The sequence below is a fragment of the Nothobranchius furzeri genome, chromosome 4 (genome assembly GCF_043380555.1).
Source record: "Nothobranchius furzeri strain GRZ-AD chromosome 4, NfurGRZ-RIMD1, whole genome shotgun sequence".
NCBI classification, from domain to species: Eukaryota; Metazoa; Chordata; class Actinopteri; order Cyprinodontiformes; family Nothobranchiidae; genus Nothobranchius; species Nothobranchius furzeri.
In genome coordinates this window covers 1735463-1749184 of record NC_091744.1, presented here as the reverse complement: position 1 = coordinate 1749184, position 13722 = coordinate 1735463, and the positions used below count along the sequence as shown (strand labels likewise).

Sequence of the window (13722 nt, the reverse complement as noted above, 5' to 3'; positions counted from 1 at the left end):
AAGCCTCAGTATTTCTACAATGTTTCTCTTTTATTTCAGTTTGTTTCATCACCAGATCACATAGGTGACATTTAGGGAAATAATTATTTATTTAGTGTGACAAATGTCTAAAATCCTTTAGAAACACAAAGAAAATGTTTCTTTCTAGAACAGAATATTATTTTTTTACAAGGGAAAGTGACATGTGACTGGAAACAGAAACGGTCCCGTTTAGCTTTATAATTTCAGCGTCACTGAGTAGAGTCTGAATCTGAGTCGCTGTAATCAGCCACTAAAGACGTGACACCTCTGGAACACGAAGCCTGCTCCATTTCTTTTATACAGTCCCTCACAGCCGTGTTTTGGGTCTGGACCTCACGCAAACCACAGCCCTTCTTCTCTGCTGTTGTCACTTCTCCAGATGTGGTTTCTGTGGGCGAGGCTTCCTCCATCGGTGCGGCTTCTGACTGTGAGACTCTGCGGGTGATGGTGGCACAGACTTCGATTTTACTCCCAGATTCAGATCGTTTACGGATTAAGGGGCTGTGCGATGATCCTAGGGCTTTGGCCACAGCTGCTTCTTTCCCTTGCAGGCTCAGCTTCTGGAGCAGGCTGCCTGCAGCACCTCCTGCTGGCGATGAGGCGGAATTGAACCAGGAGCGAGAAGAGATCTCCCTCCGCTTGCTGTGCTGTCTGTCCTCATATGCTGAAGAAAAGACACGAGTAAATTGGAGAACTTTAGAATGACATTGGAATGACAACATAAGCTAACCAGTATTTAATCTGAACACATGTATGAACTTTTATTCAAAAGCAGGACTTACAGTCAGAAGTCTGGTAGGTTAGTAGCGCTGCCAGTTTTTTGTCCTCCTCTTTCTCCGGCAGCAGAGGAATTGATAAGTTTGTTCTCATCCTAACAGCGTCGTCCTTCTCATCCTGCTCGGCCAGAACTTTTTTCTCTGTCTGTTTGGGAAAATTAAATAAAAAAGCTGTTAAAAGTACTCGACAGTAGTGATGAGTAGATGAGGCCTCATGAAGCTTTGCACCACATAACCCAAACTGTATCCATACTATCACTATGTTGGTCTACTGACACCTGCTGGATCATAAACATCATTGCAGGTAAACCTAAAATCATGTCTCCTGATTCAGTCAGCTAGAATGTAAACAATAAAACGTTTTAATTGGATTCCATATTGTACACTGCATTATTTAATATCTTAAATGATGAAACAAAGAAATAAAAACAAATCACTTATTTGCAGATATAATAACAAAATGATCCCTTATCGACCACCTTCGGTTTCTTTCTGGCTCCATGATGTAAGAGTGGCATCAATTTGCTTCAAAAAGATGAACTTTTGACAGAAACTCGTCGCATTGTCAGATCCAATTTTATTTTATTTATAAAGCGCCATCCACAACCTTACTGGAAGCCCAATGTGCTGAACATAATTATAAAAAACATGATAGGAATAAAACAAAGATCATAAGATCATAAAATAGTAAAAAAAATATAATAATAATAATAATAATAATAAAAAGACAAAAGCAATTATGAAAGACAGTAAAAGGAAAAAAAAGATGAGGATAGTCAAAGATGGAGACGCTCCTCCATTTAAACACGTTTGGCGCTTCAGTGCCAGGTGAAACAGCAGCAGTGTCGGTCACGTGACTTCTTCTTAAATGATATACGGACCGACACGGGGTCTCGCTTTACGAGCTACGCCGATGCATCAGAGTCGCTGGACCCATCACTACTCCACAGAGCGCCATGAAAAATCTAATCTAAAACTCTTGTTAAAATCACACACAGCAGGACAGTTGTAGTGGAAACATTGTGTGTCACGTTTAGTATCTAATATCTTTAAAAATGTATAATTTTGCATAAAGTTTAAGGACATCTTTTATATCGACATTACATTAGGTGTGATATATGTGAAACACACATTTGCATATAAGCTTGCAATTGAATAAATGCCCTTTTTTTTCAACAGAGGAAAATGTTTGTTTACTCAAGAATATAGAAGTGAATCCAACAAATGTCAAATAACATTTTTGCTCAATCAAAAACATTTTTCTATATTGGCTGCAGTCTTCCACCTCCCCATGCCGCAAGGACCCGGGGGAGAGCAGGCCGAATTACAGGCGGCATCTCTTACCCTGGCCACGGACTGTTTAAGATGCTTCCGTCTGGCAGGAGGCTACAATCCATCAGGACCAAAAACTCTCGTCACAAAAACAGTTGCTTTCCCTCGGCCGTCTGTCTCATGAACACTCGGTGATACCTACATTAACCTGCACATTACATACCAGTCACTGTAATAATATGTTTGCACTGTTTATCCTGCTGCTAATTGTACATATTATTTATCATTTATTACCTACTATGTGTTTTTTTATGTGTGTTCATGTTGCACCTTTTCACCGAAACAATTTCCTAGTCAGTGAGCTGCGCTCAATGACAATAAAAACTCTTTTCATTCTGATTCTATATGTTCTACTGCCTGTTCGTTTTTGAAACCTTTCTAAAAATGATATAAAATACAATTCAGACTGTCTCTCTCTCTCTCTCACACACACACACACACACACACACACACACACACACACACACACACAAAGATTTCTGAGTTTCTGATAAATGTGGTTAATAATCAGTAATAATCAGGTCTTCTATTACGTCTCATTTAGATCTAATGGTCGTTATTTTAGTCTCTACAGCACGATTCCTGTTGGCTAGCCTGCTACGTTCCCTTTCATTCTGCTGCATCATTGTGGTGAGGTCAATAAAATATTAATTAACTGCTTCAGTATTTATTTATTTATTTTTTATTTATTGTCTTTATTTCATTCAAAAAAAACACAACAGATACTAAACAATATTCATGAAAACACAATATATATTTGAATGAAAGGGAGCAGATAGAAGAAAAATCTTATTATTTCTGCCCCCTTTTTAAACTTAAATATCAATTTATATTTGTGCAGTCCCTCACCAGTTCTTTCAGTCCCGTAACTGTTCACATTTGTTAATTATTATGTCCACATCAATTGTCCGTTGTCATATCCACTCAACACACGTGATTTAATGTGTAGACTGAACACTTTTAGAGTTCTTGACTCTTTCCATTCTCCCTTCCACAACTTCACACCATTCACAGATACGCTCATTTCCTTCATTCTTGTTCTAAATTTAGGTTTTTTGAAGATTTCAAATCCCTTCAACGAATAACTGCTATCTCTCTTTTCAAATATATGCTGAATATTCTTTGGCAATGTACCTTTATTTGCTTTATACATTATATGCAATATTCTCCAGTTGACCAAATCATGAAATTTAATTACTTTATATTTTATAAATAATGGATTAGATGGAGCTGTACTATGAGTGTTGTCTATAATTCTCATTGCTCTTTTCTGCAAAACAAACAAAGGTTGTGTATACGTTCTATATGCAGTTCCCCAGAGTTCTACACAATAATTTAAGTATGGCAGAATCAGTGCATTGTATAGTAATAACAATCCTTCACTATTTAGTAGAAACTTTACGCTATATAATACTGCAATGGCTTTGGCCATTTTACCTTTTATATAGCCTATATGTGATTTCCAGCTTAGAGCTTCATCAATCATTTCTCCCAAAAATTTGATTTCTTTTACCCTTTGAATTTCCATGTTATCTATTTCTAATATTACGTCTATATTTTCTTTATCATTAAATAGAATGAAATTAGTTTTTTTAAGATTAAGTGTTAATTTATTTATATCAAACCAGTTTTTAACTTTTATCAGTTCAATATTTATCACATGAATTACTTCATTTATATCAGACCCTGAATAAAACAATGTTGTATCATCTGCAAACAAAACAGAACCTAGTTTGTCAGACACATTTACCAAATCATTGATATACAGGTTGAACAATTTTGGTCCAAGGACTGACCCTTGTGGCACTCCATAAGCAATATTTCGTAGCTCTGATGTAATGCCATTTATCTGAACATATTGCTTTCTGTTATCTAAATAACTTCTAACCCATTGATGAGCAACCCCTCGTATTCCATACTGATATAATTTTTGCAGTAACCTTGAATGATCGATAACGTCAAAAGCTTTCTTTAAGTCAATAAAAACACTAATAAAGTATTCTCTATTGTCTATCGCTTCAGATATTTTCTCTGTTAAATCCATTATTGCCATTGTTGTTGAATGTTGGGTCCTGAATCCATACTGTTCATTATGTAAGATCATATTTTTTCAATAAATTTATCCAACCGTGATGCAAAGACTTTTTCTAGTATTTTGGAAAACTGTGGAAGTAGTGACACTGGCCTATAATTTGTGAAATTATGTTTATCACCATTCTTAAACAGTGGAACCACTTTTGCTATTTTCATAGCATCAGGGAAGACTCCAGTAGAAAGTGACAAACTACAAATATAAGTAAAAGGATCAATAACAGATTCTATTATGGTCTTTACAGTCATCATGTCCAAATCCTCACAATCAGTTGATCGCTTATTTCCACAGTTTTTTACAATTTCTCGTATTTCCTCCTTTTCTACTTTGCCAAGGAAAATACTACTGACATTATTTACTACTGTATTCAAATTGTCTTCAATTAAAGTGTCATGACCCATCAAACTCCTCCCTACATTTACAAAAAAATCACTGAATTCATTAGAGATTTCTTTGACATCATAAATGTCTACATTGTCCTTGACAAAGTAATTTGGTACCTTAGATGTAGTTTTATTTCTGTTCGTCACACTATTTATTATTCCCCATGTAGCCTTATTCTTTTCCAATAATTCACCATAATAATCTTTTTTCCTTTTCCTAATTATTGCTATTAATTTATTTTTATATTTTTTGAAAACTGCCATTCTAAATGTTTCTAATGAATTAGGTGAACTGAGCAAAGTTAACAACAGAGGAGGACCCCTTACTCTAAATTTCCTCCGAAGGGAGCTGTTGAGCTGAAAATCATCCTTCCAGCCCGCCTGGTGGTCCTGGATCTCAGAGAGAGACGGCAGGGCTTTTGTAAGCTTTGCCTTGTCCTTCCCACCGTGGTCCAGTTTGAACATGGCATCTGTCTCGAGCTTCTCCTTCTCCAGCCGTTCTGCTCCAAGAGAAGGATAGATTGAACCGGTAAGAAGAAAGGAAGTGTGCAGGAAGTGTACAGGTAAACAAAAACACAGGAAATAAAGACTTCATCCTATTTTGCGAACATTGGTAAAGCAAGTGTATTTTAAAGCAGGACAAACACAACGGTTACCTGTTGTCAGGATCTGCTCGTTCTCAGCCATGTCCCAACGCTCCTCCTTCCTGCGCGCTCCACTAACTATGACATAGTCACAAGTCGCTGGATCTGTCTGCATCTCGATGTAGTTGACACACAGGTGGCACTTCATCCTAAACCTGGTTGGATAAAAAGGTTTTAAATGTTAATTTAACATTTTCTCCCCTCATGTGACTGAAATGACACCAACTCAAAAACATTTTTATGTTTTATACGCAAACCAGGTCCTTCTTTACATACCTATAGATTGGCGTGGTGTAGTAGTTCCCCACCTTCTTCTTCTCAGCATTGTAACGAACCCCTGAACACACGAGTCATACGTGTTATGGTGATGCAAAGATGTTAAAACTAAAGAAATACGGTTTGTCCTCAACTTACCCATGCCAATGTGATTCTTGCAGCCATCACACCAGATGTTGTAGGGCATTTCAAACCTAACGCACCAAAACAGATTCAGATTGAATATTATAGAAAATCTTCTCTTTTGTGCATTTTATGTTAATGTGAATACTTAAAAAGAAAACTTAAACTGATAATGTGTGTAAAGACTTAAGTTAAATTACTTTAAAGACAAAAAAAATGCACTAACCTGATAATAAGGATGCCCTGGGATAGTTTCCTGGCCCTCTCCCGCAGCGCATGAGTCTTATGGTAACCATTGAGGGATCCATGCTAAAGACAAAAATGGTTAAGTGTGATGCTAAACATAAAAGATTTAACTAAAATAGTTCAGCTTTCAGGGGGTCGGTGCATCATGCACACCTTGGCTGGATCAAAATCTGGAGGGTAGTACTTGTTTGTTCCTTTTCTTTCACCCTGTCAAGTAAACAGTGAAAGACAGTAAATACACAGCCGACAAAACTAAGAAACCATACAACCAGAGAATAATGCAATTTTGCATTTATTTTAGTGAATTTGGTCTTTTTGGTTTGACAGCATGGGAATATAAAATTAGTTTGATCAGATTAAGTGGAAATAACTCCAAAAATATGTAAACAGGAGAAAGGACACCCCTTTATTTATCATAATGGTCCTCTCTACATAGGGGAAGATCAGTCAGCCAATACATTGGGTCTATGTTTGACATTTTTTAATGTCATATCGGCCCATTTACATCCTTAGTAAAGGCAATTTAATGCCAGGCTTATGCCTTGGGCAGCCCGGTGCTGCTGCAGTTTAATGCAAAATGTACATGCATGAATAACATCTGCATAATAAATGCCCTAACAAACATTTTCAGCAAAAATTTATTTTTATATACCAGTTTTGAATATTTAATATTTGGTCAGTTAATTGATTGGTTTGATCAACTTTAGTCTAATGCCCGATTTTGACACTGAGCAGTGCACAAATTAAGATTTTAAAAGCTGGTTAAATTCAGTGTTTAAAAAAATGATTCAACTTCAAAAATGTTGTACATCAACTGATGTTATTAGTGAAACTTTAGCATTAAAATAAGATGGAAATCATTGGCTGATCACTACCTCTACATATCGGTATCAGAAATATAAAAACAATATTAATTGACCTCCATTTCTAATAATGTTATAACTTCTAGTAACCTGAAGCATATTCAGGTTTTAGAGGCTATCCATCTCCTCCAGAATAAATGGATCGTGTGTGCCAACTATGAGGTTTTTCATGTGTTTCTGCACAACTTTAAGAATCTTAATAAGATAATAATAATAATAATAATAATAACAATAATAATAATAAATTGCTTTTACATGAGAAGGAAGTGGGCAATGCTACTACAAGGTTAATTATCTTTTTTCTTTCATTAAGATAAAGCTTGATTTTAAGTGTTTCCTATATATTGAACTGTAGCTGTTTACTTGCATCATTAGAGGAAAAAAATATATATCACCTTACCATAGTGATTACTGAAGCTCAGCACTTTGACTTGATCCTTTTAACATAACACAATGACATAAATTTATTTAAATTAAATGAAAAGATGAATGCACCTAAGAGTCGTTTTCAACCAACAAGACTATATTTTAGCTACTTTACTGAAATACGAGCGCAAGCACATAAAAAACGTAACTCTGCTATGGGTTCAGCTTTCACAGCTAAGTTTATTATCACAATCCATATTTACAATAACCGGTCTTGTCTCAGACATGAAAAATAAAACCAGAAAAAAATTAGCAACCGTAAAGCTAACTAGCTGGTAACGCGCAGAGCTAGCTGGTGTTGTAACATGCGTGGCTTTTGTGCGCAAATTGTAAAGGGTAAGAATAAAAAAAAACTGTTCAGGTAAGATAAAAAAAAATGTGTTCAAAATCAAATTATCCAACTGTATGAACACTGTTACGTGCAACAATTCTGAATTTTACTTACTTGTGTTTTTAGCTGCACTGATATGAAAAAAAAAACACAACACCGTCGCTGACCGATGACGTTTCTCCCGGAAGCTGCGTCACTTTAGAGAGGATTGTGGGAAATACTGCTGATGCTTTGTAGAAAAAGTGCTAATAGCACATGCGCGCCACGTTAGATTTAGTAGCATTTCGGCTTCTTGTCAAGAAAAATGGAAACTAAAGAACGGCACAAACGTTACTTCTGCTCTTTTAATGGCTGTTCGGCTGCTTATAACAAACAGTGGAAACTGGACGCTCACATTTGTAAACACACGGGAGTAAAGCCGTTCTCTTGCGAGCACGAAGGGTGCGACAAGTCCTTCTGCTCCCCCTACCACCTCTCGAGACACGAGCTCAGCCACACCGGCGAGAAACCGTTCGTCTGCGACGTAGATGGCTGTACGGATGCCTTCGCCACCGACGCAAACCGGAGGAGACACATCAGCCGTATCCACTCCCAGGATCAGCCCAAATATGTCTGCAAATACGAGAGCTGCGGCCTGAGGTTCAAGAAACACAAGCAGTTGAAGTCCCATGTGTGTGAGCAGCACTCTCAGCTGCCTATTTACAAGTGCACATACGAAGGTTGTGAGATGAGATTTGCCTTCCCCAGCAGGCGGAAGCGACACGAGAAGGTGCACAAAGGGTACTCCTGCGAGGAGCAGCACTGCGCCTTCACGGGTAAAACCTGGACAGAACTACTGAAGCACAGGAAGGACCAGCACAGGTCTGTCATCAAGTGTGATCAGTGCAGCAAGGTGTTCAGGGACTCCTGGTTCCTGCAGCAGCATCAACACGTCCACTCAGAGACGAGAGTGGTCTTCAAGTGCCCAAGAGATGGCTGTGAGAGGTCATACACCACTATGTTCAGCCTACAGAGTCATGTCAACTCCTTCCACGAGAACCTGTGCCCCTTTGTCTGCACCCACGATGGCTGTGGGAAGGCGTTCGCTATGAAGCCAAGTCTCCAGCGACACAGAGTCATCCACGACCCAGAGAGGAAGAAGCTGAACCGGGCCTGGCCTAAGAGATCTCTTGCTTCCAGGTTAAGTGGTTACAGTGACACAAAGAGAGTGGTCAGAAAGAAGCACAGGGAGCCCATGTCCCAGAAAACAACAACAGACCAGCCGGGTCCTCTTGAGTTGGTGTCTCTGCTGCAGGACACATCTTTGATATGCAACACTGCTGTGGACACTCAGGGACTCACAGATGCTCTGACTTCACCCTTATCAGTTTAATCTGTTCCCACCATGGCCCGAAAGACTCCCACGCATTTTTGTGGGTTTAGATGTAGTCTGTGTGTCACATTTGTTAAATATTTGAAGACAAGGTAAAAGTAAAGACTGGTGGCTGCCACCTCCCAGGACGAACGTTTCAGGGAAACTTTCATAACATGAAAAATGTGATATTTGTGGTTTACAGAAGAAATTATATTTGTTTGTGCAGTGTTCAGATTGTATTATTCAGGTGCTTCATCTATGTGTCATGGAAAGAAGTAGGATAAATTGCACTTTTCATTAAAAATGTTTGCTCAATATTTGCAAAATGAGTTTTTTCTTCTTTCTAAACATTTCTCTGTATTGTTTAATATTTGTTTTTAATATTCAGAATCATCCATTTGGTTATATTGGTGCTGTGTTGTTGTTTGGACAATTCTTAATTTAGTCACATTTTAACTGTAGAATTACAGTTGTGGTCAGAAGTTTACATACACTTGTAAAAAATATAATATAATGGCTCTACTGAGTGTCCCGTTATTTCTAAAACTCTGATTTTTCTCTGATAGAGTGATTGGAACAGATACTTCTTTGTCACAAAAAACATTCATGAAGTTTGGTTCTTTAATGTCTTTATTATGGGTTAACAGAGAAAAGTGATCACATTTGCTGGGTCACAAATATACATACAGCAACATGATCTAGCAATTTTGGTGACTTAGAAACGTGTCAGTGAACTGAGCTTCATAGCATGGCCTCTTAACTTCTTGTGAGTGATTATGAGTGACTACAGCTGGTGACTTCTCTTAGGCCAGGTAAATAGGGCTCATTGGATACAAACGCCCACAAACGCTACAATGGAAAAGTCAAAGGAGCTCAGCATGGATCTGAAAAAGCGAATTATTGACTTGAACAAGTCAGGAAAGTCACTTGGGGCCATTTCAAAGCAGCTGCAGGTCCCAAGAGCAACAGTGCAAACAATTGTTTGTAAGTATAAGGTGCATGGCACTGTTTCATCACTGCCAAGATCAGGAAGAAAACGCAAGCTATCACCTGCTGCTGAGAGAAAATTGGTCAGGAGGGTAAAGAGGGAACCAAGAATCACCAAAAAGCAGATCTGCCAAGAATTAGAAGCTGCTGGAACACAGGTGTCATTGTCCACAGTCAAACGTGTTTTGCATCTCCATGGACTGAGAGGCTGCCGTGCAAGAAGGAAGCCCTTGCTCCAAAAGCGGCACCTTAAGGCTCGACTGAAGTTTGCTGCTGATCACATGGACAAAGATAAGACCTTCTGGAGGAAAGTTCTGTGGTCAGACGAAACAAAAATCGAGCTTTTTGGCCACAATGCCCAGCAATATGTTTGGAGGAGAAAAGGTGAGGCCTTTAACCCTAAGAACACCATGCCTACAGTCAAGCATGGTGATGGGAATATTATGCTGTGGGGCTGTTTTGCTGCCAATGGAACTGGTGCTTTACAGAGAGTAAATGGGATAATGAAGAAGGAGGATTACCTTCACATTCTTCAACATAACCTCAAATCATCAGCACGAAGGTTGGGTCTTGGGCGCAGTTGGGTGTTCCAACAGGACAATGACCCCAAACACACATCAAAAAAGGTAAAGGAATGGCTAAATCAGGCTAGAATAAGGGTTTTAGAATGGCCTTCCCAAAGTCCTGACTTAAACCCCATTGAAAACATGTAGACAGTGCTGAAGAAACAAGTCCATGTCAGAAAGCCATCAAATTTAACTGAACTTCACCAATTCTGTCAAGAGGAGTGGTCAAAGATTCAACCAGAAGCTTGTGGATGGCTACCAAAAGCGCCTAATTGAAGTGAAAATGGCTAAGGGACATGTAACCAAATATTAGCACTGTTGTATGTATATTTGTGACCCAGCAAATGTGATCACTTTTCTCTGTTAACCCATAATAAAGACATTAAAGAACCGAACTTCATGAATATTTTTTGTGACAAAGAAGTATCTGTTCCAATCACTCTATCAGAGAAAAATAAGAGTTTTAGAGATAACGGGACACTCAGTAGAGCCATTATATTATATTTTTTACAAGTGTATGTAAACTTCTGACCACAACTGTAGTTGGGTTATGATCTGATCACTGAAACCATCATGCAGGTCTAGCCTTGAATTAAAAAGATCCATAAATAACAGAATCCACAATATAAATGAGTTTTAAATTAGTGGTTAATTTAAAGATTTCATCTCTAAGTAACTTAATTTGGCTTCATCAGAAGTTATTTATCCTCCAAAATGGAAATGGTCTTCACACCACCTCAAAATAATTACAAGAATTGTTGCTATAATCAACCAAAGTGAGTTTACTTCTATGGATAAAGTCAAGTTCCTCATTTGGTGCAATAAAACTGCAGCTTCATCATCAAAGGGGGAATTGCACCAGCAAATATCTGCATACTGAGGCTTCAAATTGTTTATTCTGAGATAAAATGACCAACTTTATACGTTTTACTTGGTTATTAAATGATGGCGAGTATTTACGAGTTTCTCGTGCCTTTTGGACAGACGGTTGAACGTATCTCAGCTCAGAGTAGCTTGATTTACATCGTAAACAGGAACCGCTCCATGCAAGTTTGAGATTCCTAGGCTAAATCCTTGCAGAATATTTCCACTTACTGGAAATCTGTTCTCTGCATTCTTGCCACTTTTGGTTCAGACAATCCGTATATGGGCTGACTGTCTGACCAGGTCAACCAGGAATGCAGCGTTCCTCCTTTGTATTTATAGCATCCTTCTGTGACAGTTCCTGTAAATATCTCCTGTTTTTAAGAATTCCTACGTGGCTGCTGGAAAGATGACACCTGAATGCATCATGTGGAGCTAACATGTCTACCCTTGATGAAACTTCTGCAGAGACAAAGGTTGATCACTTGATAACTTTAAAGTAAATGTGGTTTGTGGTGTTTTTTAATCGATTTTACCAAGAAAGTGTTCTTATATCTTTGGTTTTGTTCTTAGCATATTCTATTTTTTTTTATCAAACCACATTTAACAAAGTCTGGGGGCATAAATAGTAAATATCTGTATTTATATACCAACTTCCTGGTTGAAACTGCTATGTTAATGATGGGCTACAATATAGCCACAGCTGCCCCACAGGGGCTAAAAGCTGTTGTACACAGGCCACCACCAGCAACGTAGATTAGGTGTCCTGCCCAAGGACACAACTATGGGGTGAAATTTGTAAAGTCAAACAGTCATAATTTAACAGCAGGTGTTTTTTTTTTTTTTTTTGTTATTTAGCCTAAGAAAAAAAAATTGGGAGTTCCTTTTTAAAAGTCATATTTTCATCATGTTATTCATAAGTTCCTAACTAAGTATTTAGTTAGCAAGCCAAATATTTAATTTAAAGTAAAAACATTTTTTTTACAAAGTAAATATTTGGATCTGACCTAAATATTTAGTTTGTAATAATAATAATAATAACAACAACAATAACAATAATAAAAATAATAATAGTAATAATAAAACATTTAATTTCAGGCGCCTTTCAAAGAAATTAAAACAACCAAAATACAACAACCAAAAGTAACTAAGGTCCAGTAAAACTGCACTAAAAAGACCCAATAAAACTATTAAATTAAACACTATAATGAAACAACTAAAATAAAACAATACAACAATAATAATACAATATAATTATATTCAATGCACCAACAAAAACTTTTTTGGAGGTAAATATTTAGTTTACAAACTAAATGTTTATCCCCAAATGAAATATTAAATTTCAAAAATAAATATTTTGATCCGAGCATAATATTTATTTGGGAGCAAATCATTTAGTTTGCAAAGTCAAATTTTAGGTTTAGTCCAAAAATAAATATTAAGCTGGAATCTAAATATTTATTTCAGAAAATAAATATTTCATTTGGAGCTAAATATTTTGTTTGTAAACTAAATAAAATATTTAGTTTACAAACTAAACATGTAGGTTAGACCTAGATATTAAGATTGAAAGCTAAATATTTCAAAATGATATTTTTTTTTCAAACTAAATATTTAAGTCTGATTAAAACATTACGTTTAAAAAAATAAATATTTAGTTGGGAACTTTAACATTTATAAATTAAAATATAACATTGTGAAAATATGAAATTGAAAAATGAACTCCCATTTTTTTTCTAATTTTATGATAGCCCCCCCCCCCCCCCCCCCCCCCCAAAAGGCATTTAAATTATGACTGCTACACAACGACTGTGATGGACTATGCAGGTCTTGAGCCTGTAACCCTCTGGTTATGGCGCAGACACTTAGCTCCTCTGCCATCACCCCCCCAGCATTCCATGTATAAATTCCATGTTTAATTCTAAACCCAAAACAAAAATACATTTCTATATGATTTCATTATTTGGAGCTATTTAATAAGATCTGCACCTATCAAAGAGACACAAGAAAACCTGTGCATGCACCCACTGGGCTCATAGGTTTGTAAGGAAACACAACGATGCACAACGAAAACAACCAAACGCCATGCTGAAAGCCATGATTCAGGAGTCAAACTCAGGACCTTCTCCCTGCAAAGCTAAAGAGCTAAGCAGCATTTTACCTGAAACGATAGAAGTAATTCTCACCTGTAAATTAATGATTACTGTTGTAATGCGTTTCGTGGGCAACTGTAATTACCAATGTCCTGGTGACACATGTTTAAATGCTGATTTTCTACATTAGCCTCATGTATGACTAAATCTAGCTGGAATGACAAATGTTTAAATGTAATCAACATTTTTCTTTTTCTTAAAGTGATGCCACATTCCTCTCATTCCTGTCTTCTGACAATCTAAAAGCCCAGACTAGTTCCTCAGACCATAATCCAGAAGGATTGC

The 13722-nt window shown here is 37.2% G+C and overlaps 2 protein-coding genes across 2 annotated transcripts; one reads left to right on the top strand and one right to left on the bottom strand.

Moving 5' to 3' along the window:
• Positions 1-16: 16 nt before the first annotated feature.
• yju2b (YJU2 splicing factor homolog B) lies at positions 17-7734 on the bottom strand. The gene is made up of 10 exons (XM_015968251.2): positions 7628-7734; positions 7157-7193; positions 6047-6100; positions 5874-5956; positions 5663-5718; positions 5525-5585; positions 5261-5403; positions 4932-5104; positions 804-942; positions 17-685 (listed from the first exon to the last, which is right to left on the bottom strand). Exons 2-10 carry the CDS (start codon positions 7157-7159, stop codon positions 231-233), a joined length of 1167 nt encoding a protein of 388 aa, XP_015823737.1. The 5' UTR covers positions 7160-7193; positions 7628-7734; the 3' UTR covers positions 17-230.
• A 78-nt stretch (positions 7735-7812) lies between these two features.
• Positions 7813-9182, top strand: LOC107391146 (transcription factor IIIA). The gene has a single exon (XM_015968265.3). The coding sequence runs from the start codon at positions 7818-7820 to the stop codon at positions 8883-8885; it is 1068 nt and encodes a 355-aa protein (XP_015823751.1). The 5' UTR covers positions 7813-7817; the 3' UTR covers positions 8886-9182.
• The last annotated feature ends 4540 nt before the right edge of the window (positions 9183-13722 follow it).